The sequence below is a fragment of the Drosophila mojavensis genome, unplaced genomic scaffold, assembly GCF_018153725.1.
Source record: "Drosophila mojavensis isolate 15081-1352.22 unplaced genomic scaffold, ASM1815372v1 contig_277, whole genome shotgun sequence".
NCBI classification, from domain to species: Eukaryota; Metazoa; Arthropoda; class Insecta; order Diptera; family Drosophilidae; genus Drosophila; species Drosophila mojavensis.
In genome coordinates this window covers 3,498,769-3,526,581 of record NW_025318822.1, presented here as the reverse complement: position 1 = coordinate 3,526,581, position 27,813 = coordinate 3,498,769, and the positions used below count along the sequence as shown (strand labels likewise).

General features: G+C 38.2%; 1 protein-coding gene and 1 non-coding gene across 5 annotated transcripts; both read right to left on the bottom strand.

Moving 5' to 3' along the window:
- Nucleotides 1-212: 212 nt before the first annotated feature.
- LOC6574233 (extended synaptotagmin-2) lies at nucleotides 213-9,545 on the bottom strand. 4 transcript variants are annotated; one of them, XM_015167333.3, is made up of 11 exons: nucleotides 9,376-9,544; nucleotides 8,467-8,541; nucleotides 5,944-6,469; nucleotides 5,329-5,880; nucleotides 4,640-4,810; nucleotides 2,912-2,997; nucleotides 2,584-2,632; nucleotides 2,145-2,321; nucleotides 1,647-2,078; nucleotides 1,046-1,540; nucleotides 213-591 (listed from the first exon to the last, which is right to left on the bottom strand). In XM_015167333.3, exons 2-11 carry the CDS (start codon nucleotides 8,469-8,471, stop codon nucleotides 502-504), a joined length of 2,583 nt encoding a protein of 860 aa, XP_015022819.1. In that variant the 5' UTR covers nucleotides 8,472-8,541; nucleotides 9,376-9,544; the 3' UTR covers nucleotides 213-501. The 4 variants fall into 4 exon arrangements, with proteins under 4 accessions (XP_015022819.1, XP_002000291.2, XP_015022820.1 ...); XM_002000255.4 differs by lacking the exon at nucleotides 2,912-2,997 and adding an exon at nucleotides 4,314-4,399 and having other exon boundaries at nucleotides 9,376-9,543; XM_015167334.3 differs by lacking the exon at nucleotides 2,912-2,997 and adding an exon at nucleotides 3,903-4,000 and having other exon boundaries at nucleotides 9,376-9,543.
- LOC6574234 lies at nucleotides 766-872 on the bottom strand. Its single transcript, XR_047499.1, has one exon. It is a non-coding gene; the product is annotated as a U6 spliceosomal RNA (small nuclear RNA).
- Nucleotides 9,546-27,813: the final 18,268 nt, after the last annotated feature.

Genomic DNA, 27,813 nt, shown 5'->3' with positions numbered 1-27,813 from the left:
CACAAAAATTCTTCTATTTATACGTGTACCTTGCGAAATAAGCAGTTGGGAATTACAAGCACACCACTAAGCAGCACAGTGCGAAGTGCGCCATCTGTTGTTCATTTTGCGATTGGTTTGTGCACATGCTAAAGAGACACATTTTAATCGGTAATAAGCTAAAATCAGCATTGCTGTTAATCATTTCAATGTTGCTTGAACAATTAAACTGATTTATTTTAACAGGCATTTTTATTAACTTGTTAAATACACATTCGTTACAATTGTTAACACAAATGGTTTGCTGTATTTAGACTACAATAGAAAATAGAGATTCAGAGGCACGACTAAGAGAGTTTTGGTTCGACTGTTGAAATTCAAACAGTTTTGCTTACGAGAATTATAAATACATTTTTCTTTTATACACATAAGAAATCAAAAAAAAAATATAGTGTCAAATGATTTCAGTTGATTGTGCTGGCTGCGGCTCTCGAGGAGACTACGTTTCCTCCTCCAGCTCATTTACTCATGTTTCTGCTCGGGCTGCAAATCGAACCAGGACTTCAGGCCAGCGGGTGTAGTTATTTCGCTGTCATCCAACGGTATTTTAAGCTGCAACGGAATAAGATAAGAGAAATATGATAAACGAAAAATAAGAAAGCTGTGTACATATTTCTCTTGAGGACTACATATTGTATACAATTTGTATGTACCATATGGACAATTGCTAAAATGTTAATATGAATTTTCACTATGGATTTTTTCCTTTGAAATATTGTAGAGCAAAAAAATGTGGAACGCTTCACGATTTTGCGTGTCATCCTTGCGCAGGGGCCATGCTAATCTTCTCTGTATCGTTCCAATTTTAGTATATGTTCTGCCGAAGCAAGAACGAATGTAGTTGAAAAATGCTGCTATTTAAATGTAGCTGTAGCCGAATGGGCAGTTGGGAATTCTAAGGCATGCAACGTAGGTAGAGGGGTAGATGAAGGATAGGTAGGTAGATAAGGCTAGTTAAGGGTAGGTAAAGGGAGGTCAGGCTTGTGTTTTCTGCCTGCCGACTCACCATGCCAATAATGGGACTGCCACTCGATAGGAATCCCTTCTGTGTACAGACGGTCACCTCCAGCTCGGTGTGCCGCAGTTCGGCAATCGAAATGAGGTACTCAAAGGAGGCATCGTAAACTGGATTACAATTGTCCTTGATGACGGAGGTCTTGCGCTTGGACTCCTTGCTGCGTCCGGGCAGCAAATACAGCTTCACATATGGATCAGGTATGCTGCTCGGATCACGCAACGGTATATTCATGATCTTGTGTATGGTCACGTCCAGCTTTTGCCGCTGCGCCGAGTATGTGATGGATAGCTGTATGCGACCCAGACCATGCTCTCCGGACGTGGAAGTCGTGTCGGGCATGCGATGGGTCAGCGTGGAGCTGGCCACTTCGCTAATTGCTTTCTCCAGCGATGCAGATGCTGGGATTATTGTCGTACTCTTGATGGGCTCCTCCTCGCTAATCGGGGTCTCAGCGGAGAGGCGTTTAGCCTTGGCCTGCTCATCCTGCAAGGAAGCAGAAACCAAAGGAGATTATAAAATGATTTTATTTAATGTAAATTAATATTATTATCAAGTATTATGTATTATTATATCTGATTATATAACTTACCTTGGAAGCTTGACTAGTTAGTGCTGGTGGATCGGGCGTCTTGACAGATGTGCTACGCTGCATTGCTGCGATCTGCTCCAGTGCTTCCGACTCATCGTCGATTTCGCCGGCCTTCAAAATGCGCAGAGATAGTGACATATATAATCTGGATTCGGGTCCAGACTTTTGCAGCTGGAACGGCTGCTGAATGACCTCCATGTTGAACTGCTTCAGCAGAGTGCTGAGCGTGTAGGTAAATTGGCCAATATCGTTGCCCGTCTTCTGGTCATAGATCTTGATGTTGAGGCTCTCGTTATTCGGATTGGTTACCAGGAAGGTGAAACCTTGCTCCCAGACTGGCGAATCATCGCGCAGGATCATTGCAGTCTGCTTCTTCTGCTTGTTGACGCTGCACACCAAATAAGGATCGGGCTTGGAGTTGGCACGGGCTTGCTGCAACGAATAAGAGATTATTCAGAGATTAATCCATGATAGTTGACTTTAAACAATATTGCTTACCTTCAGATGGCGAGCGGAATCAATGAATACGCTGAGCACAGCCGAGCTCATGGTCGTCACACGCAACAGTTGAGTCTCCAATAAGATCTGCTGCAGGTCATTCGGATCGGCCGTCAACTTATACCATTGCAGACGTACATGCAGATCGCCATGCTTGGCATCCTCTAGAGCAAGCCACTGTGAAGGCGGGAATAACATATTAATAGGATTGAACGTGCTCTGAATAATAATAAATAAAATAGTTTCACTAGTTTCCAATTCGTATAGATGAATTTATTAATGGGGGTAAGATGAGTTTCTATAGCTCTTATACATAGGAAACGATTAATATATAAAAACTTGGAAAAATTCGGAGTATTCAACGAATTCCATATAGCTATGTATATATGACTTTTCTCACACCTTCAGTTGAATTTCTTAACCGTCTCTATATACTTACAGTATCTAGAACTCCCTTCTTGATCACGCTGGATATATCGATTGTAGCTCTAAATGTAATGGAAATTAAAAATTATATATTAGCATCAAGTTTCAATTTATTTCCTAACAAATTCGATAACGCAAAGTTGTTAAGTGTTTTAAGCGGGTTTCGGGTCGAAAGTGGAGCTTTGGAGTAGCTGTTCAGGGATTTCAGATTTTGTGTACTGTGAGAATTGTGTGAGCTGTACGGATTTAGTAGACAAAGTATTATATTGAATATGTTTATTGTTTTGTTTCGATTTTCTTTGAGATACTCATTGATGTGGTGGAGAAAACGATTGCCTAACCTGCCGAGCGACTCGTCATCACTTGTGCGGTCCCAATCAAAGAGTCTAAGCACGAGTATGGCACGTTGTGAGACCTCAACCACAGCCTTATCCGCATTATGATAATATGGAAGATATTGTATTAATACAGTTAGTTTCAAGCGGGTTGCTCAGCTCAATACAAGTTATGCTACGTATGTACAGTGGTAATTATTCGACTCAATCCATCTACGGCAACGACTCTACAGAGCATGCAGTGTACAGTACAGGGTGCTCCATCTGGCTGTGTGTATATGTGTGTGTGTAGGTGTATAGCTGCGCATGCATTGTTAGTAATTCTAGTAGTTTTTTTAGTATTAATATTTATTTAGTGTTCAGCAGTTCAGCGTATAGCAGTCGGTATGATCTAAATAAGGAACGTGTTTTAAAAACTTTTGCCAAATTGATAAATGTTACTAAGATCTTGCGCTATCATTAATGAATGAGAGAGCGTTGTCATTAATATTTACGAAACAATGAGAAAAGTAATTTCTCATGTTCACAAAATGGTTTCGGAGAGCTTACAAAAGAGTTGTGTCTAGATAAGTTGACATTAGATCTTGGGGCTGTCACGTCTTTAGATTATCAAGTTGCTTATATATATAGTTTCTCTTATTTAAAATATTGCTGTTAAAAGTTGACGTTCACTTTAAGGAATTGTCAAAATATTTTACATAAATAAAAAATATAAATCATAAGCATAAGTTCCTTATAAACATCAGTTTAGCTAACTTCTAAACTTAATTGCAAATGCTTAACCTGAAGCTAATACGCTTTACAAGCAACATTCATTCATGTATTTGCATCATAGTCTTGGGTCAACTCGAGTCAAATGTCGGAGATGTCAGTAAATGCTGGATAAAACTTAGTTTATTATGAGGCAGAACTTGCATAAACATAACGGAGCATAACAGGAAATAAAAAATGCAATGAGAAAGTTAAACAGAAACGCAGTTTCATGCCGCAATACAACCTGCCCAATACATCATCAGCCTGTACGCCGGGCATACTTTGGTCATAGTCCCACAAAGAAAAACCAACGAAGTGATTGATGCCGGTAAAAATACCCGCCTAGAAAAACAAGTGTGTGTAAGATAAGAAAGAGACAGAAAGATAGAGAGAGAGGGAGAGAGCAGTGTCTAAACTTGACAGCAAGAGAGAAACAGTTAAGCCTATTCTTAAGTTAAAGCAAGGCATGCATTAGTTACGGTAGCCAACATAGATATTACGGGTATTACTCACATACGATTTGCGGTGAATTTGAGTGGAGGGGATTTTTTTGGATGGGTTAGCGTTAGCGTGAGACCCGACCCGACTCAATGTCGTGAGCCACACCCAGAGAGGAGAATTTTGTTTGAGACTTGCAGTTAAATGAGTAGCTTACCTGCCGAGATTTTCATCTTGCTTGGAATCATCAGAGTCCTTCAGCTGGATATTAACAAATTGCCCCATTTCAATAAAAACTGTCGCCTGGTGGCACACCCGAGACGCACAAACAAAACACGAGTACATAATGTCAAGAAATATGCATGGAAATTCAAATGAAAAATGGTAAAAGTATAGAAAAAAAGACAATGGCTACGGCATAAGGAATTCATGTGGTTCACAGTGTTCTGCGTGTGTGTTTTGCAGCATGCAGCAATCGATCGGCAACGGCAATAACAGACTACGAAAAGCAGCGAGGAGTTGCATAGCAGCCAGCTTACGTACCTCACACCAGTAGTCCCACTTGGGATTCACATTATTATCAATGATCTGCGTCCTGAACTCCTGGGCGCCCACATTGACGATGGCATACGGATCCGATTTACCCTTGCCCAGCACACTGATGTCCTTCTTCATCAGATTCTTTGCTTCGACGACATGTATGCGCAGCAGACCCTGAAATTAAATATTATTTATATATTCATAAATATTATTAAGTAGATATATTTAACTTACAAATAATATTATTAATTTAGAAAATTATTAAAACTCAAATTATTTATATTAATTTAAAAAGAAAATGATCAGTTCAGAAAATTATTAATTAAAATATATTTAAAAAAAAAATTTAATAAAAAATAATGAATTTAAATAAAGAAATGTATTTTTTTTTATTTATTAAATTAAACATTTTTCAGCTCTGTTAATTTATATTTTTATTAATAATTTTCTGAATAAAAAAAAATAAATAATAAATTATTTATTTTTAAATTATTTATAAAAAATAATTATTTTGCTTTTCGTATAAATTAGAGCTCAAATATATGCTGTTCTACTAATCAGTCTCTATGCTCTGCTCCTCAAACATTCATCAGTCAGTCAATCAATCAGATAATATATATGTATATATCGTCAGGCACATCAATCATCTGTTTAATAAATCGGACACATGGATAATAATTACGACCACCCACCTCAGGCTCGGGCATTTTGAGCGACACCGCGGAGACCTCGTCACTGAGGGAAATAGGCAGCTTGTTGGGCAGCACCATCACATTGCCAATTTGCTCCACAATGATGCGGCGCAGGAGATCGGAGAGTCCCGGCATGTCCATAAAGTCAATCACGCCCACCAGATTGAAGTCAATGTTCGGGTTGTTGAGGAAGAAGATCTGCAGACCGCCCACCAGCGGCATGGAACGTATCAGCGGCTTCATCACCACGCGCACCCAGCCGTGAATCTGGAAGTCCTTAATGCCGCCCTTCATGCCGGCTAGATAGAAGTTGATGTCGCAGTCGCTGGCATAGAACAAATCCAGATCCATGATGATCTCATTGCGGTCCACGTTCTTGTCGTAGATCTTGACGCCGCCGATGCGAGGCGGAATCGTGCCCAATATAATTCGGTCGAAGCGGAAGCCATTCATCTTGTACTGCGACAGGGCCAAGGCGACATTTGGCTCAATCGTCTCCTTGACCAAGGTGCGAGCAAAGTGATTGGCATTGGGCCAAACCTGCTTCAGAATCTATCGTGGAAGGAAGTCCCCCGTTAGGCATAACTCATGTCAGACCCAATCTCAAGAGTTTACCTTATTCAACCACTCGGCGCGCTCCACATCCGGAAAGTAGACCCAGGCGGGCAGCTCGTCGATGCGCGCAAGGATCACATCCTTTTCGCAGGCCAGAGCTGATGCCTTGGCTATGTCGCGCCTCTTCGCCGACGTCTTGGCCAGCTGATCCCGCGCCACCGACAATATAACGGGCGCAATAAGCCAGGCCACAGACCAGCCCATGTAGCCAACCAGATATATGGAGCCCACAATGGCCACCTTCTTGCCCACCGAGTAGATGACGGAGAAGATGCTGTCCTCATTGCTGCTGCTTGGCTTTGCCACAGCTGCGCTGTCATTGCCAGCACTCGGTGTTGCTGTTGTTGTTGTTGTTGCTTCAGTTGTTGGTGTTGCTGCTGCTGTTGGCGTGGCTGCAGGCGTGGCAGCGGGCGTTTCGTTCATTTTGGGCGGCTGGGCGAGCGGCACTATGGGCTCCTCCAGATCTGAATTCGGCGGCACTACGAATTCGGCCAACGGCACAGTCGGCTCAGCTGCGTTCGTATCGCTAGAGTAATGAGAGAGTGAGTGAGAGAGAGAGACAGAAACAATAATGAAAATAATTAGAATACTGTCGATTCTATTCGCTTGAGACCAGCTGATTCATTAGCACTGGAACCGGCACCAACACCGGCACAGTGGATGATGTCACCGCTAGCTGACTTGATGGAGAGTGTTGAAGCTGAAGCAAAACTTGGTGCCGGCTACAAATTGTATTTTCTGTATACAAATCGTGTTTATCTAGCTGCTGTTTTCTCATTATATTGCTGTGCATTACTCATACGCCGCGTGGGTCTGGCGAATTGACACAGTTTTTAGGAAAGCACTTTCCACTGGCAATTGCCAATTGGCAGTCATAAGAAACATTAAGCAAGTTGGCTTTTAATATGCACACATAGGTATATAGACTCGGCATATAGATTTTCAGATGCTGCTTGGGGTATAGGTTATAAAAGGCATCTACTTTACGTGAAAATATTTGTGCATCTATTATCTTTATGTCTGAGCAAATTGATAGATAAACAATATATTATTAGTAAGATTTAATATGAAACCAAGGCAAAAAAAAAAAAAAAAAAAAGTAGGAAAACGAATATTACAATTAATTTAAATATACATATTAGTTATAAGACGTCTGAGTACTTGTTCACAACTGACTTGGAAAACTGTTAAATAGTAAGAAAAATTCTCAAAAAATCGAACGATATATTTAATAAATATATCAACATATATATTCTTGTATGCAATAATCAATATAATTGTAGTAGGAAACGAATATTACAATTAATTTAAATATACATATTAGTTATAAGACGTCTGAGTACTTGTTCACAACTGACTTGGAAAACTGTTAAATAGTAAGAAAAATTCTCAAAAAATCGAACGATATATTTAATAAATATATCAACATATATATTCTTGTATGCAATAATGAATATAATTGTATTTTATTGATGCTCTCTAAGGAGAGAGTGCAAGTAAATTAAGTAAATAATAGAACATTTCCATTTAGTCGGTCTGCATTTCAAAAGCCCTTAGAGACTTCGATTTCCCATTATCGCAGGAGCACGGCTCTCAGGTTTAACGATTCCTAAATACTCAATGAGCTGGAATCATGGCAGAGCTGGCAGCTCCTCCTTTCGAAGCTCATTGCTAATTCTAGACTCTTGGGTAAATTTACATCTCGATGCTGCCAGCGCCTTCTGTTTGTGTTTCACTTTTGTTTATCTTATTCATCTGTTACTTTGTACGGGCCAATTTTGTGGCCTCTAGTGAGCCGCCTGGGCTAAAATATTCATTTCGTCCGAAACTTTTGCAATTATATCAACTGGCTGATAAATTGAAAAAAGCTCTTGTCTTAACGATTTAACAATGAGTTGAGACCCAGCGAGGATGGCTACAAACTCTAGCTAAATATTTTATTTGGTAACTAGGCGTCGACAGAGCCAAGTATATGAGCCTTTGGGGCATGTGGCTATGTATTCCGGCCACCTGTTGCATGGCAGCCAGAAAAAGTAAACAAAATAGAGAGAGAGAGAGAGAGAGAGAGAGAGAGAGAGAGAGTGGGGTAGGCAGGAGAGAGGGAGAGTTGAGTCTGACATAACTTTAATGCCGTCTGCCTTCAAAAGCTGTTCCATTGCCAAGAACTTGAACCCGCTTAACGACTATTCGCGTATTTGTTTTGTTGCTTCTTCTAATTCTCTCTCTCTCCATCTCCCTCTGTCTCTCTCCGTGTCTCTTTAGCTTCCTGTCTCTGTCTATCTCTAATTGGCTTGGCGTTTTTATAGAATGACGTCGTCGTCTGATTGTTTTTTTTTGTTGTTCTAGTTTATATACTATATGTATACATACATACATATATTTTTATATATAAATTGTTTTTATATTTGTCACACTTATTCTATATTAGATGGGCGCGACCCGCTTGGCCATGTGCACAATCATCATAGATGTTTGTGAATAATAGAAACAAATAAATCAAATAATATTTAATTGTTGCTTCACCTCATTGTTTGTTATTGTGCGCTCTGTTTCTTTGCTTTCCCAATTGTGTTTGTTCAATTAGTGTGTGCTGGATAACTGAAAAATGAGTTGGTAAACATAAAAGATGTTTAAGGTTAAATAGTCACAAAAAAAAAACATAAAAAGTTAAATATGTTTTAAAAACAAGCGGTAAAATTTAATTAATACCTTACAAACAAATTAGTAGTTAGAAAAAATATTTAAAAATTGAAATCAGCATATAAGTTTAAAGAAAACATTTGAAGCTGCTGTTAAAAAGTAAAAAAGTGTAAAAATTGCAAATTATAAAATTTAAATAAATTAAAAACAAATCAATTTAAGTTTACTTAAACTTTGTGAATATTATTTTTGAAAGAAACATGTTTCTATTTAAGTGCTTCATAGGGGCTGAAATCTATGAGTCAATAGAGTCCTTTATCATAATTATAAATATAATTAGAGAAATGCAGTATATGTGGTTAAATACCCAGCAATCAGATGAGTTGCTCGGTTTTGCAGCGAATATTACTTAGTTGATATATTATTATTATACACATATATTGCAATGGGTAAATATTTATGTATTTCTACTATATATGTATACCCATATCTCAAGTCTTTATAAATGTGCTTGAACTAAATTGTCTTGCGTTTCAAATATACATAAACACAACACACACACATGGACAGGTATATGAGCACACACACACACACACACAAATGTCAGAGAGTATCTAAAATCGCTATGTGGCATAGAGTATATACAAATTTGCCAATATGGAATACAGTTTGTATATTTTTATCAAGTTCTAATTTTTCATTCATACAACAATAACAACAACAACATAAATTAAACATAATACATTTGTTGTTTTGAAAACCGGATTCTGATTACAAAATTTTATTACGCACCCTAACAAAACTTTATAAACTCTATACGATTCGTATTTTGTTTTTGTTTGTTTTTTTAATTTTTTCTTTCTGTTTCAAATGAGCTATTTAAAATTCTGTTTGTTGTTGTAGATTGCGCGACGCGTGTGACGACTTGGCGTCGAGGCGACGTTTCGAAAACTGAACTGAACTGAAATTCTGAGCGGCAGCCACTAGAAGATTTTGGGCTTTGAGTGAAAGCTCTGCGGGGTCTCGAGCAAAAGCTTCGCACAGCAGCCGGGCTGATGCGCTGCTCAATGCTGTAGTTTCCATGCCGCCAATGGGGTAGCCCTATCACAATAGTCTTAGCCTGGGCAGAACACTGCCCTACACAAGAATTCTTTAAACTGGATAAGGTGCACAGTGAAAGTTGATTTTAATTTGTTATGGTATAAATAATATATATTTTACACAGAATATATTTATATGCATTGAAAGTTTATTTCAATTTGGTATAGTATAAATTGTTCCTTAATATAATTAAGCTTTGATTATAATTCGACTGGTTTTTGAGCAGTGAGAGATGAAGAATAATAGAGTAACTGATGAGTATACCAGATTTAGGATGTATACATATTTAATTACTATTTCTAAAATGTATGTAATATATTAATTTTATAATTACTTCACATTTGTTTATTTATATTCATTAACTTAATTTGTTTTAGCAAACATAATTTTGTTTGTTTTGTAGTGTTTCCCCCAATTACTCTACATAATAGTTACATCATGAGCTTGTGGCACAGTGTAATCATTAGTTAATTATACATACAGCGCCCAGGTCAACCGTTAATTCTAAATAGTAGCAATTTGTGCTTGGCATACACGTGAATCCTTTGCAAGCTGATATCATACTTAAACTATAATTTGTCTGTTAAACTGTGCCTATGCGTGGGCCCACAACAGTTAAGCTGCCGGATTAAGTAGCGGAGCGAGGCGGTTTTCATAAATAACAAATATGCGTGCCACACTTCACGTATGAGTAATAATCGTGGCATATGCATTTATAATGCCAGCAGCAGATTAAAAGGTAAACAATGCGCCATAAAAAAGTGTAAATCAAATGCAAACAAACTACAGATGGGGCAACTTTAACACGGCCTTCAACACCCGCATCCGCACACACCCACACACGCACGGGCAGAGTTATACATGTCGATGCACATTGTTGGAGCTGGGCAAGAAAGGCAGGCAAAAGGCAGGTGGCGTTCGTTGTCGAAGGACGCTCATTGTTGTTGCTGTTGCTGCTGCTGCTGCTGCTGCTGCAGGCAATGCCTGGAAAATGTTGCAAAATGAAAATGCCGCTCCTCGGGAATTTAAAATTTGCCAGCCATTTGACTTGTGCCAACAAAGCAAATGCCATTGCATGCCTCGAGCTCGGAAATTATCGTCTGCCCATTAGGAACGCGGCCTATGAAAAGTTCTTTGGGCACATTAACTTGAACTATCTTCATACAGGTGTATGCAGCTGTGCAGTGGAATAAAAGCACTAACTTCATATAGGGAAAATCAAATAGAGAAAATCTTAATTAAGTGTGTTTAATATTCTGAGCATCTTTATCTGCTGCGCTATCAGGATTGCTCTAATATTTTCTGTTATTTTCTCATATTCCCCTTATATGCTTATCTATTTCTTGATTCAATTCAAAACTTTTTATTAATCATAAAAATGACTAAAGCAACTATTAGCTATTCCTGTCACGCGCTCAATGGCCGTGCGTGCTGCACTTGACGCATTTCTATTGCTTCATAAATAATTGGTCTTTCTTTGCGGCCTTGGTTTAGTTATCAGCAGCTCGACTGGGCACACGTGGCGTATGCATAACAATGTGGGTAGAACTTTGAAAACTGAAGCCACGATAGAAAAGTAATTTGATGTTTGTTCACTGATTGTCGATTCGATGTAAGCTAAGCGATTCGCAGACGACCTACAAAGCCGCCGTCAATTGGGGTCACAAGGCTGGCGGGACGACGCTCGAGTGGAAGAGTCGGTAAACAAATCCTTAAAGGCATCCCGGCTTTTGTTGTTGTATCCTTCTATCGTTTGCTCTGCTTGCTCTCGGCTGGATGACGTCAGGTCTGCCTTTGATTTATGGACAGGCAGTCAAGCAAATCGCATCGAATCTCAAACTAAATGCTACAAATTCTCAGCCAATTGCCATGCCACGAAACTCAGTGGAGGGCGTGGCAGCTGTGTGAAGCGCGACAGTTGGCCGACTGATTGCGTGGCCATAAACGACAATAAATTGAGTTAATTAAGTGAATTACCCATGCACTATATACACTGAAAAGCTGATTATATCTAATAGCATTTCCTACATGCTGCTGCCCTTGCGTTTAGCAGCTAGCAACTAGTCGAAGGAGTGTCCTTATGCCTCGCACAGCACTCAATTAGCGCCAGAATCGCTTGGGAATTGTAAAATGTATTTCACTGATATAAATAGTTTATGATTCATAAAAGCCTTTGCAGCGATCAGTAGTGGAATGGGATGCATACATATAAACATGCTCTTAGAATATCATCGAAAATGCTGGCTTAAGTATAGGGTTCTCTAGAATCTGTCTCCCACACGGCAAAGTCAAGTTCTTAGACTAACTTGAGACAGGGTATTTCAAGTTCATCATATCATATCATATCCACCTGTTGTTTTCTATTCTAGATGACCGCATGATGGCCACATCAGCTCGGAAGCTGCCCCAAACGTTGACCTTCGTTTGGCTCTCGTTGACCCAAAGAGTCAACTTAAACACGAGTTGTCAACCCCTTGAAAACGTAATGCAATTTGCATTATGAAGCACGTTTCGAGTGTTTGACTCACACACACACACTCAAACACTCATACACTTATACATATGTACACATTACATTCAATATTTAAGAAACTTTTCTGCCTGCCCAGCCAACGCAGCTGTGGGGCTAAGCGTAAGCCTATTAAAGGATATGAGCCATATGAAAAGAATTTCATTTTTTGTTTTTTCTTTTCCTTTTCCATTTTTTTTTTTTTGCAGGAAAAACATATGAAAATTAAAGTTGTGTATTGAGTGTGAGTGAGAGGGCCTCTTGTGCGCGTCTGCTGATGATGTTTTCATAAAATGGCCGCAGGGATACATATAAAATACATGTAAAGCAAGCAGAAGTTCGAGCGTTAATTTAACCAGAGCCAACCACAGCCATCCATCCACATACTCAAGTTGGCCAACAGGCGGGCTATTAAATTAGCTACCAACTTCCAAAAAGGGCAGAGGCCAGAGGTCGGGGGCGTGCAGTGCGAGGGGCTTTTTATTAATAGACATTATTATCGCCTCAATCAGGCGACAGCCTAAATGCGAATGGAAGGAAGCAAAACCAAGTCAAGAAAAGCAATTGGAATGTTTGCCTTATGAATTATACACAACTAACCGTTCCTGTAGGTAGTTCCAATAAAAAAGCCATAAATTTGAAAGGAACTGGGAGAACGTGGAAGTCAGAGTGGGGATTAGGAAGTGGGCAGGCCAGCGAGCACAGGTGCTGTGGAAAGTACTTTGGAAGAAAACACACACAAGAAAGAAAAGAATAAAATAATGTAATAAGAGTAAGGAACCATGCGCGGGTATCGTTTGCAACAGCTAAGGAAACAATTAAAAAGGCGAAGTTTCAAATTGATTGACTGCGAGATACTGCGGAAAGTAGGATTGCTTACAACATGAGGAAGACGCATTATAAGATAAGTCTCATCTTTTAAATTATAAATATCTATCAATATGATTATACTAAAATATGATGAGTTTATAGAAGGGAAGATTAATTTTATTTTTAATCTACAATATATAAGGCTTTAAATATTGCTTATTGAATTGTAGACCTCTCACCAAAATTTATATATTTTAAAGAAATAACTAAAATAGTTATGTTTTTTTAACTTTTAACTTTTAAAATACAGGTTCTTTTTTTTAACCAATAGAGAACTTAACATTAGTTTATTGATCAAATTTAGAATCTCATATAAGGCTGGAGCAACGCACGGTTCTTACAAAGAATCACATTTACAAAGAATTATATGTTCAACCTGTTAAGCTGCCAATTAGGTAGTAAAAAGCCTGTTTAAATAAAATTAAAAAAAAAAAAAAAAAAAAAGAATTACATTTGCATAGCCTACTTCTCGGGGGAAAGAATTTCATTACTTTGTATATAATTACTGAATATCCTATTTATACATATAACAAAGCTCTCAAGATTGCTCGAGATCCCCTAAGCCCTTCAAGGCACCGATAATTCAATTTCCATTTGCAATGGACTCAGGGTAAAAAAATTAAAGAAATTTATTTTATTTTAATAAAATATACTTATAATACTTTTACAATGCAACTTTACAAAATATGTGAAAATTTTACATAACATAAATCAAAATGAAAATGTAAATAAAAAACTACATTTACAGCAGTTCATTCTTTGACTGCCAATTGCAGTAACTGTATACATTAAGTGGCTTTGTCAACTTTAGTTTTTACTGTCAAAAACAGTTAGACCCATTGTCAGATCCATATTTTCGCCGACAGCCTGGACAACTGCAAAACTGTTCGCATTTGTCATGGGCCCAGAAATGGATACATGGCCAGCGGTCGCAATAACAACAATTGCTGCTAACAAAACACACGGCCACGCCCACAGTGTGAGGTCTGCCCCACTTGATGCGCCCTTCAAATGTGGTTACACTTTAATTATGTCAGGCGTCAAGTGCAAAGGGAGGGCCAGGCGCTGGCTTGACAAAAAGTTCGTGAAATCCTTTCGCGCGTCATAAATGTCTGTCACGGCTGTTGTAACGACTGACTGTCTGACAGTCGGACTGAATGTGTGTGTGTATGTGTGTGTGTGTGCCTGATTGTGTCAGTTTTTACCGTCAGGCCATGGCTTGCTTTGTGCATGTCACGTCATTTGTGCGTTGACAACGCGGCGTATGCGTAACTTCTACAATGTTCACTTTTAAAGTCAGCGACACACGCACACACACACACATATCTAAACACCTATAGCAAGTTTAAGTATCAGCTTAAGCGATAACCAAGTATCGGACCCGCCACTTAGAAGTGCTGAATTTTTAATGTTGGCTTGCAAATGTAGCTTACAGTTTATCAGGCCCTGCTGCTGCTGCTGCTGTTGCTATTGGCACTTGAGCAACAACAAAGGGTGGCCGAGCAACAAAGCCGCACAAAGGATCCACAAATAAAGCACAATTGCTGGCGACACTTTTCTTATTGTGTTTCTTTTTTACGTTGAGTTTCACTTGGCTATTGATTCGAGCTGTTGGAACCGTCAGCTATGGAAAATGCGCGCCGAATTCGCCTGGCGGCAGGCGCAACAAAGCGACACTAAAGCAATAAGCGTGGCGCCTCGCACGCGTCTCGCACACAACTGAGCCGCCATCTGACGGCGTGCAACGAAAGTCACTCAAGGCGCAGCGTGTGACCCACTTTTGCCCAGCTGCAAACGACTCAAAGAGCAAGAGCAGAGAGAAAGAGAGAGAGCGCGCGAGCAGAGCTTTGAGCGCCATTTTGCAACGCAAGGTCGCATTTTGTTTACGTTCGTTGCTATTTTTGGCGCCAAAAAGACGAAACAACTGTTGCAGCAAGAGAAGCGTGAGCAAGCATATTAAACAAACACAATCGCATCACTGCGTTTTATTGGCATGAATAAGAATTGAATTGAATTAAATGAACAGACTATTAAATTTTTAAATATGATGTAAAATATAACATATTTTTTAAATTTAATAATTACTAATATTATTACATTAATTATAAAATATTAAACTTTGTTTAATTAATTAATTAAATACTTAAGGGCAATTAAAATATACTTATATTGTGTTTTTAGCTACGACAAAGTTCAGGCATGCGCGCAGTTTGAGAGCCATTGTGCTTTGCTAAGTGACCTGGCAAAAGCATAAAGTTTGAAAGCGGCTGCTTAAAATGTTTAGACTTGAGCTTTTAATGCATGGAAATTTGAACGGCTTGCATAAATTGAAAACCAATTTAAAAAATAAAAAATATATATAAAATATTATTTATAAAATATTTAATAAGCTTTAAAAGTTGGTAACTTAATTAAGTCTTTAAGTCTCCTTGTTTAATTGATCAAAACTGGCAAAAGTTTTCTTATTATATTAAATAAAATTCTATTTGTCTTCTGAAGAAGATTCTTACTGCATATTGCTTAGTTCGACTTTACTGTAGGTTAATTGTAATTTTGAGCTTCACAATAAAAAATGTAGTGGGGTTTATATTAAATTTCGTCTTCTGTTCTTGTATTTTATTTGTGACCTTCTTTGCGGCTTCATTCGAATTGGCTATCATCTTTTATGTGGCTGTGTGTGGTGCGTCATAAAAATGTCATTTCAATTGTTTTCACGCACAGGTAAAATTTTAAAATTTTAAAACCAAGTACAGTTGTCATAAAATAACATTGTACCGGCGAGTTAACAACTTTTATAAGTCAACTCGATGTCAGCCGTCGACTATTTAATAGCTCCACCAAATGTATTCTGTTTATTTTTGCCTCATATCACAAACATAAAAAAAGAAAAATTTTTTAATAGCGTCATATTTTGCGTGCCAGTTTAGTTGACACTAAAAATAAATCAAATTGGTTTACACACAAAATATATACAAATGTATATATATATATATATATATATAAAGATAAACCTAAAGAACTCATCAACGAGGCGGCAAATCCGACAGCGCAGCGACGCCCGAAAAAAAGAGAAAAAATAAATACAAAATAAAAATTCCTACGAAATTTATGAGTGAATGGATATTTTATTAATAGTTTAGAATGTTTTGTCCACAAGTCTTCAAACTGCAAGAATCACATCAGAAAGTGCGAAAAAAATCCGAAAAATCTCTTCAATATTTATGGCACATTAAATGCAAAAGGAAAACAACTGTGTCACCTCTGTCACCCTTCACTCCGGCACTGCGCAGTCCTGCCAGGCCCTCAATAAGGGGTTAAAGAATGGGCTCCCTTTGCGACGGCACACGACATGCATCATAATAATATCGAGCGGGGGACTCACAGAAATCCATTTAATAATAATAATAATAATATGACACGAATTCCAGTTGGTAAAACACAACATATTACATATGCCCCTGTCACGGTCGGCCGACTGAGAAACTCAGCTCCACGCATGCCCAGGCACCGTCCACCCACAGCCACGTCGAGAATCCTTAGTCTGAACTTGATTTTGATTTTACGCCGGAGAAGCCAGCTAATGCAATAAGAGGAACAGAGGAACGAGTTAAGTCTGCCTGGTATATAGTATATATACGTACATATATAATATATGTTTGTATATATGTTTGTATGTGTTGCTGTATACATATTTAAGCTTTGCAGAGTCTCAGACAAGTCAATACTCTATAAGTCATCATGATGCTTATGCTTATGCTTAAGCTGAAACAAAATTGAATTTGTTTTTTACAGGGCATCGATCTGCATTTCAAAAATAACCTCAATATTATTTCAGCATATAAAGCATGTCACTTACACATATGCATGTTTAATTTATTTATACACTAAAAAAAAAGTCGACAGTTATTTTAATTTTGTAATTAAATTTTCATTTTTGCTCGCTATTGTATGTATATTTATTTATATTTAAAACAGTTGATTATAGTAGCAATTATCTATATTATATTTATATCTACAAATATGTATGTCATTATTTATATCTATCTTTCTCTATAGTTTCATTTCTCGATATTTATATCATTTTATTGATCAATTTCTTCCTCTTTCTGTGAAGCTTAACCGTTTGAAAAGATGCTTTATGTATCTGACGTTGTCACTCGATGCTAATCTAGTGCACTTTAAATAACTCGCAATCAGCATTTGAAAAAACAAACAAATCCGCTTGCACGTCCCTTCCCTGTGCTAGCGACACAGTCAGACAGGCGCACATACTCTCTCTCTCGCTCTCTCTCTCCTCTTCTCCATTGCTCACACACCATGCTCAGCACGATAAACCGGAAGTGCTTGACGCTTTTGCATATCCTCAAGTGCCACTAAGTGGTGCTATTGCTTTCATTTGTGTGCGGCTTATCGCACTCTAACTCAAACAGCGCTCCAACTCCTCTCTCGCCTCCCATTACCCGCCCCTCCCTCTGGCCACGTCTGCCTTCCCTGTGTCATGTGCACAAGTGTTTGTAACTGTTCCATGGTAGTTTTTCCCGGTTTTGCAACAACTTTTTTTTTTTTTTTTTTTTTTATTTTATTTTCCTATTTTTTCTGTATTTTGTATCGCTGACCATGACAGCTTTTACCCGTAAAACCCTTTGCTCGGCTTCTGGCCATGGCCAACTGTCCAGAACATAAATGACATTTATATTGGTTATAGAACGTATTTGAAGAAAGTGTTGTTATTGTTGTTCTTTTGTGTTGTTGTTATTGCCGTTGTTGTTGTTGTTGTAGTTGTTGTAGTTGTTGTTATTGTGTGTACGTGCGACCATTTTGGCCCATAAAAGCGTTACAATAACATGCATTGTTTACGACACAGACGTTGGCCAAAAAGGTCAAGTTATGAAAAATGACAGCAACAACAATCACAACAATAACAACAGCAATAACAGCTCAAGTAATGTGGAAGATTTCTGCTTGCGAAACTTTTCGCAATATTGCCAAAAACAAAACCCCTAAAATCAAAATTAAATGAAAAATACTTACAAATTCATGAGTCGCTTGGCCAACCCACCAAAAGGGCTGCAGTGAAATATATTGCGTATACGCAGCGTGGCGAAAGCAAACGAAAAGGTTCTAATGGTAGGTGACATAAATGTACGTGAGTGTGCATGTCTGTATGTGGGTGTGTGCGTGGTTAGGCTAAGCGCGTGCTTTTGGCATATTTGTGTGCCTACGCCATTCGCACAAATACACACATAGCATGCAGTCTGGCATTTAAAGCGCGCGCTGAACGATTTGGCTCATAAATCCATCGCCGTGGCCAACACAAATAAACAAGGTTGGGGGCTTAGGGCGAGGCAGGCAGTTCAAAACAGCAATAGTTGGATGGACAGATAACCAGAACATAGACACACACAGACACACAGGCACACTAGCACACACACAAACACAGATAGATCCCTTGGAACATCCTCGCACGAGGCACAGCCTCGCATGAAATTAAAAGCCACAGCCTAGCGCCTGACACGCGCTGATTAAACTCCCTTCAAATGTCCCGAAAATCGAACGTGTTAAGTTTATAGGCTGTGTATTAGCTGATAGCTATCAGTACACTTTGAAAAATACTCGATAGAGATGAGATATTTCGTATATGTATATATTTAAAATATTTATTATTATATTATTATATTATATTATTATATAATATTTCAAATTTTCTTAACTAAGCGAATTTCTAAAATATTTATTATATTACTAGAATTTAGTTTTGATAGCATTCAGGTGATAAAAGAAACATAGTTAAAGACGTAGAATAATTGTATATACCATATATATATTTATTTATTTCCAGCATAATAAATACTTTAAAATATACTATACTATACTAATAAACTATGTATACACATACAGGTTTTATATAATCGCATAGAGAACTGGTAGCGATGCTTATAACTTTGAAGTCTTGCATATTATCTTCTATCTATTGCCAAGGTTTCCCACGCCATGCCATTGGTCACATCTGGTTTACTCCTGCTGCTGCTGCCCATGCTCGACGGTTTGACGTTGGGGATGGTCGTGAATTCTTCAATGCTCTCCCGCAGACTAGATGATGGCGTCTGGAAGTGGCCGTCAATAACATGTTCATATAAACATAAATATATTTTTTAGTAATTTAAATTATTGATTTATGATTTGAAAAATTCAGTTGCTTTAAGTTGAGCAAGAAACCCATAAGAGCAAATTGTTGTTAACATTATTAGATTAGATTGGTGTACGCATATTATTAAAGGAATATAGGGTTATTTGACTTGCAGCTGATGGACTACATCCTATTATATGAATACTTATGTGAAGCCAACAAAAACAGTATTTGATTGACATTAACCGCATGCTGCATTCTTGACAATAATCAAGTTTTAATTATGTTTTAAGTGTAAAGTCTAAGCATTTATGTTTAAGATAAAACGTGAACGCAATGTTTGGTTCATCATTTAATTCAATTGATTTTCATATTTATGATGTTGCATAAGTCTGGTTCTTTCTTCAATTCCAAATGTTAATTATATGTGGAAAATTATAGACAAAAATAGATAAATATTCTAAAATTAATAAAATCAATCAAAATAATATCACAGTGTATTTGTGTGCTCCGAAATATTTGATTTGTTTGGTGTTTCTTTTGCTCCAACCAAGTTTTTGGCCGTGTGACCTAACTGGCTATAGATTTGTGTATATTTTTTCGATGTTTTGTTTTTTGTTATTTTTCAGGGCTGCAGCCCTTTTGGCCAACGCAAGCATGGCAAGAGCTGCCCAAAAGTCAGTCATGCATGGGGCGTTTGTGACCCAAACAAATATACTTTAAATAGCTTTGGGCCCTCGGGCGAATTTGTCCTTTTTTTTTTTGTTTCTGCTGCGGGGTGCCTAAATCATATTAATGAATTTTCTTTTGGTCATGTTTGGGCTGTAGTGGCACATTAATTATGCAAAATTAAATTTTATATCGTCGCATTAAAGAGAAGCAACAAAAACTGAACGGGACTGAGAAGGGTCCAAAAAGGGATGCCTCGACGCCTTTGCTGGCTGGGCATTTTTTATCGCGCGGCTTATTCAAATTTATGAATTGAAAAAATATTAAATGCCAGCAGAGCGAGACGTAATCCGTTTGGGTCATTAGGATGCAATGCGTTTTTTTCTCCTTTCACACACACACACACGCACATCCGTGGGCAGCTGTGACTGTGGCTTAAGCGGCTTGCATGCCTCCACGTCCAATTTAAAGCCCACAGCCCTGGACCTCATTACCCCACAGTGCAGAGTAGTGTGTGTGGTTTTTTTTGAAACTTTAATATTTAGTGTTTATCTACAGCCGTTTCATAAATCATGTCAATTTGCTGGACGTGAACCGGCGCCAAAACGCGCTGTAACTTTGTCGGTAGACAAACCCAAAAATGTAAGCAAGCCAGGCAAAACGGTCTAATTGGACCGCAGCTGGCAGATGCGCCCAATAACAATGGCCAGAGTATGATCTGCGGGAAATGCGTATAAATTGCAATTCATGCGCTGTGCGTCGGTAATGAGCGCAAATGACGCAGCCAACGAGGCGCATGAGTGATAAACAGCTGTCGAACCTGGAGCCAATGAATAGCCGAAAGCACAGCTCGACTAATTAACATAGGTGCTTAATGGCCCAATGCCAATTAACGGTAGTTAAACAATGGCCGTCTAGACTTTAAATTACGGCGCCGCTTAACAGGCTATTTAACAATTAGTTGCAGTTGTCAAGCAGATTTAACAAGAACTTTAAGTTGTGTATATTGTTTATTGATGTAATATACTTAAGTGCCAACAAAATAGTTATTAGAATTTCAAATGCATTTTTAGAGTAATAAAAATAAAAAATAAATTAGTAAATTGATATATAAGAATACTATATTACACTAACTATATTAAATACTATAATAAGTAGCCGAAGTATTGCCTAGCACAACAGTTTGCTCCAAAGTCTTTAGGATTACTCAATTGTTAAGCTCGTGCTCTATTTCAATCACACATTCTTTCTCTATCTCTCGCACTAGCCCTTTGCATCCTTTAAGCTCGTAAGTTAAGAAGCTCTCGCTCTGTGCTGCAATTCTCTATAGCCGTCTGTGGGCTTGATACGTGCCAGCCATTTAAGTAGAAGTTGCAGCCAATGGACCGACATAAACCCAATAACTAAGCGCTCAATGGGCTCTATCTAGGTGTGTGTCGGTGCGTCTCTGTCTGTGTGCGAGTGTGTGTGTGAGTGCCTGAGTGTGTTATACGGGCCAATTTGTGCACGACGATGAGACCAATACGAAAACCGAATACGGGTCTGGTCTACGTTTCTGCATAACCTACAACATTTTTGGGTTAACCCCACTTGCCACGCCCAGTTTGGCTGGAGCCCAGTTAGGGTCTTGCCGGGACCAACATGTAGTTGCGATTAAAAGTTTTTTCCTGTTGCTGTCATTGGCAAATGTCTGTGGGCAATCAAGCTGCATGAGTGCATTTGGTGCCTGCTGCTGCACCTGCCACATTCTATCAGTCACCGTCCACACACATACACGCATACACAGACACACGCACACACATACATATAGGAAACATAGTCCGCGAGCGTGCAGCATCATTAACGTGGCCGACTGTTCGTGCACAGCGTTCTAAGCCTTTCACTGACTGCTGTTGTCCTTGTTGATTGTGTTGCCTTGGAATCGGTTTTCGGCCACACAAAAGGTGCACCAAGTCCTTTGTGCGCTGCTTTAATTATCGTTATCAATAAGCCAACCAAATGAAGCTGCTACCGACTCTCATTTCATTAGTCGAACTTACTCTAACTAAGACTAGATATTTATAATATATATATGTATACTTATATAACGAGTATGCATTATATATATTGTATATTAGCTTCATAATAATAATATGGAAAATAATCATAATAAATTACAATTTTATTTCTCTAAAAAAATATTGGAATCATGAAGGAAATTGCGCATATATGTAATAGAATATAAATAGAAAAAGAGTTATGATACATTTATTAGCACTGAAATGAATTTGTACATTTTTAATGAATTCCATTTACAGCTTCAAAATTTAATTATTTTATCCCTTTCATACTGTAGCAGCCTTCACATGCTAAATGCTGGTTCTAAAGGGAGCTTACGCTGCGTATGCGCAATCCGGGCTAAGGAATGCTGTTTGTAATTGTGGTATGACTGGAAATAGGTACTGCTCAGCTTATTGTCAGTGCCAAATTGCTGTGTGCATATGCGATTTAATAGCCTTAATATTTAAGTCTATTGCCTAGCTATCCGCACATACATATGTACATATATAAGCATGCACATGTATTTGTGCGCCCTGTTTGTGTGTGTGCCCATCAAAGCCTGCATAATTCGATTGAAAATTAAATTGTTATTAGTTTGCGCAACAGGCAATTGAATGTATTGAGCACTGTGCTCCACTCCCAGTTATGGCCCGGCATAAAAGCTGCCTCATTAGCATAGAGACGATGCGATGCGTAGCAGCCGCAGTGTGGATGCCACACAAATTTACATGCAACACTAAAAATAACATAAATATTGCCAGGCGACAGCGGCAGGCGACAAACGGAAAAAAATATGTATATAAAAAAAAAAAAAACAAAATACAAAAACAAAATAACGAGAAAACGACAAAAAGTGAAAGAAGACAAACAAACTGAGGCAGAGGAAAAACTACACACACAAAAAATGAAATTCAAATAAACCTTAAAATTGACTTAGCGACAGCAGCGACGCCGGCAGCGACGGCAACTGCGACAGCTACGGTGACAGCCGGCAGCATAAGAAATTAACACAAAATCAAAATACATAAAAATAAGAAAGAAGGAGCGGAAAAGCAACAAAAATGCTAAAGCAAAATCGTCAACAGCGCTGTAGCTAAGCCAGCAGCAACAGCTAAGCACAAATCCCAGAGCTCGCACTTGTCGACGACTACTAAATACCCTGGAAATAGGAGAACGGTCTGTTGTGCGTGCCCTGCCATTTGTCTTCAGTGTGGAGTTTGAGCTTTGAGTTTTTGTTTTTGCATTGACTACTCTAAACAGACTGTGACCTAAATAGGTAAGTACTTTACTTACCATAATTATATATCTACTCCAAAGTCGTATACGCCCACTGCAAAGTGCTCTCATGCTGCTTCATATTGCTATTGCTGAATTTGGTGTTGGTTGCGGCAATGCCAACATGTAACCATGCTAATGCAGCGCATCGAACTTGAACATGTTGCAAGCGAGAGTCGACTCTGAAGTTGGAGCGGCAGCGGTGTATGTGTGTGGGTTAGCAAGCAAGTTTAAAGATTTGTTTTCTTATTATTATTATTCGATTTATTTTGATATTAGCCTGTATTAGTTGTATATATATATATTTGAATTTTATGATTATTATTTAAATATTTCAATTTCAATTTCAATTTATTTCACTCTTTGTTGTAATTACAGTTTTTTGTGAATGGTATCTTACAATAATTAAAGAGTTTAGACTAGGAACTAGGCCTTTTCTGCTTAGATATTTACTTAGAGATATGACATGGTATATAATATGACTTAATTATTTGGGGGAAAAATCAAAGAAATAGAAAACCCCGAGATTATTTATTACAAACTAACTTAAACACTAAATAATACTTAAAATTAAATGGCTATGCCAGTTCATTTATATGTGAATATGTTGATTCATGACACTTGGCTATGAAATTTTGCGATAGTCGCGATAATCTAATATCTACCAATTCAACATTGGCTCGACAGTGTAGATCTAACGTGGAATGATGCCAAGGAAGATTCAAAATAAGCTTCAAGATTTTATTTTGTGCGATTTGCAATTGACTTATGTGACATTTGGCTATATCTGACCAGACAGGTGCACCGTAAAAAGTAACTGATTGGAAAATTGACCTATACAAGAACATTTTGTTTTCTATGCTTAGCCTCGAGTTTCTATTTATAAAGGGATATAACGTACGAAGAATATGTTTGAGCTTTTTGTTTGTATTGGTTATATGGTCCTTGAATGTAAGTCTTCTGTCCAGTGTAATACCCAAGTACCTGACATTTGGATCCCACTTTATATATTCCGAGCCCAATCTGATGTCTGTTATTGGCACGTAGATGTCCTTTCGTTTTTTTGTGAAGAATATAGCCTTGGTCTTTTCTGGGCAGACTAAAATTTTCCATTGAGAGAAATATGTACCTAAAGAGTCATATGCTGTTTGGAGGTTTCGAACTATATCTGCAGAAAGAATTCCACCACAAAGAATTGCTGTATCGTCCGCAAAGACCGAGGTAGTGCAATGAGGTAATATTGGGAGATCAGAGGTATATATATTATATAGAATAGGGGATAGGCATGAGCCTTGGGGACAGCCTGCTGAGATGTTAACTGCTGTGGATGAAGCATTACCTAAATATACAATAAAAGATCTGTTTTTTAGATAACTTTGGATTATCTTTATGGCCGCAGGTGGGAAATTAAGATGTAGCATTTTGTGTATTAGGCCGTCATGCCACACTGAATCAAATGCGGCTTTGATATCTAGCAATACCATTCCCGTTGACATAGAACTAGAAAAATTATCTTTAATGATTTTTTTAATTCTATAAAGGGGCTGAACAGTATTGTGTTCGCTTCTGAATCCAAACTGGTGACTTGGAAGGATATTATTGGATTCAACAAAATGAGTTAATTTATCTTGGATAACCTTCTCTAGTATTTTGCTGACTGCCGACAAAAGACTAATAGGTCTGTATGACGAGAGCAACTCGACAGGCTTATTTTGTTTTGGAATAGGAACAACTTTAGCACATTTCCAGACAGAAGGGAAATAGCATAACTCTAGGCATTTATTGACTATGTAAGTAATAAACTTTATTCCCTTCGTAGGTAGGGTTTTTAAGCATATATTGTCAATTTTGTCAATACCTGGAGATTTCTTCTTCTTCAGCTTTTTCAGTATACCTTTTATGACGCTGGAGCTAACAAAGTAATCATTCAGCGGCTCTATAGATAATTGCGCGACTGAGAGGATTGAGGCATCGACAGCGGCTTTAGTTAGCGGATCACCGAGCCCAGCAGCTACGATATGATTTAGTCGAAAGGATTGAGCTAACGCCTCAGCCTTTTCTTCTTCTGTCGTGTGACTGATGTTATTATTGACTAATGTTGGGATATTTAAGTGTTTCTTTCTAACAATTTTGGAGAGTTTCCAAAAGGGGGAAGAACCTTTATCTAAGGCTGCAAGAGTGATATTCCAGGATTTATTTCTAAATTCTAGTATCGCTTTGGTGATTAGTTTATTTAACCATTTTAAAAGGATGAGATCGGACTGGTGACGATATCTCAGCCAGGTGCGCCGTCGTATGTTCCTACTCTTTATAAGGTTGAGAATGTTTTGCGGCAGTGGTTTTGGAGAAAATTTGATTTGTTTTTTTGGGATGCTAATATCTTTGGCTTCGCGAAGGACATCACTAAAAACATTAATCATATCATCAACATCTTCTGTGCGGCACATTAAGTTGGAGTTTAGGGGTGGAAGCGAATTTTTGACAAAACGGGCGAATCTTACCCAGTTTGCTCTTTTCACATCGAAGTAAAAGTAGTTTGCGGTAATGGCAGAATTGACAGATACCTCAAGCAGCACTGGAAGGTGATCAGAGTTTAATGTGTGTAGCACACGTGGGCTAGCTAGATAACCAGGACGATTAGTAAGGAAAAAATCTAAAGTTGAGGGTTGCCCGTGACTTCCTGCAGGGTAATATGTATGTTCAGAGGGATGCATTAGATAAAAGTTCCTGCAGTCTACCTTAGATTTGAGTAGATTACCCCACGAGTTCGCTCTAGAGCATCCCCACGACTGATGTCTGCAATTAAAATCCCCTCCCAGAATAAATGTTCCATTTGCACTACACAACTTATGTAAATCGGCCTGAAAAAGCTGTTTTTTCGAGGAATTTTCGCGGCCCCCTGGGAAATAGCATGAGTAAATGGACGTCTCAGTGCCATCACTAATGAAGATTTTTACGCCAATTGTTTCAATAATTTTAGTATTTGGGAGAGGTAGCAAAGAGTGGCGGATATTTTTTTTAATAAAGATTGCTACCCCTCCTCCTCTACTAGTCGTACGGTCGTTTCTGTAACAGCTATAATTACGAATCTTGAGGAAAATACTATTTTTTAACCAGGTTTCAGATACAAGGCAGATGTCAATGTCGTTGTTGAACAGGAAGTGACAAAATTCTTCTTTTTTGTTTTGAATGCCCCTGGCATTCCACGCAATGATCTTTACTTTGTCTAACATTAAGAAAGAAATTTGAAGGCAAGTGAGGTTATTACCTCAAACTGATCAGTCTTGGATTTACAATTTCTGAGATTACTAATGAGCTCAAAAGTAAGACTTTTTAGCTCGTCTAGCGAAAAGAGATCACTGCTTAACTCTGGTTGCCTGGCCCAGGTTGTCTTTAATGGTTCAGATATCTGTCCATTAAGAGTTGGGAAGGTTTTTACGCAGTTTAACTGTGGAGACTGTAATGGTGTTCTGACTACCCGTGCTTTGGTGACGCCCCTATCCCTTGACTTTATATAATTTATTCTGCCTGGGCACTCCACTGAATTAGACTTATGAGAGCCGTGACAATTTGCACACTTAACAGGTAACTTTTCTGAACACTCAATAGTTTTATGGTTTCCTGCGCAATTCATACAGTATGGTTTTACACTACAATAGGAAGATCCGTGCCCAAACATCTGGCAGTTATAGCACTGAGTCACGGTGTTTGGTCTGCGTCTTTGGTAGTCCCATTTGACTCTGATATGGTCAATGACAGAGTAGTTTTTCTTCAGCTCGTTTAGACTTGTTGATTTGTTGACAAAGTAAACTACATACAGCGAGAAATTACTATTGTTGGCTCGTTTCCTTTGAATAAACTTGACATCTGTACATTGAAGTCCCATTTGTGTAAGCTTGTTCCTAACCACATCAGCCGGAGTGTCATCAAGTCCCGTAAGCACCGCTTTGTATGGTTTATTGTGTTTTTTTGCAAAGGAGAAAAACTCATTTTTAGAGTTTTGCAGGTGGGTGCAGACATTGGCAAAATCCACCTCTTCTTCGCAGTGTAATTTAACTCCAATAGAAATTTTTCTAATTGAGTAGTCTTTGACATTTAGTAATTTGCAAATACCATGCAGTTGTTCAGCAGTAGTTTTAAGTACCGTAATAGGAGGAATGTGAGTTTTGGTTTTGTTGACAATTACTTCCTCACAGTTGTCGTTATCAGTTTCGTCATCCAGCGCTTGTAACGGTTGATAATAGTTGTTGTTGCTCTGCCGTTGACCAGTGTCCGTTTTTGGAACTTTTCTGCTCTGTGTTGGCGACATAGCGGCGCCAGCCAGACTAACTGTTCTCTTAATTTTGTTTTTGTTTTAAGTCGAAAGTGAAAGATAAGAATTTCGCTATCGCGGAGCGCTCACACGTGCGTACAGTTTGGCAGATCACACCGAACTGATTATTTAAATAAAAAAACTTTAATACCATTTAAAGAAAATATATACGAATTAATTTGTTGGGTAATAGTAATAATAATAATATTACTATCCTTCTACAACACACAACTTCGTTTATAAAGTCATCTATAATTTAAATAAGCTTTTGTTTTATGAAACAAAAAATCGAAGTATTATATATTACGTCAGTTATATTATTAGTAT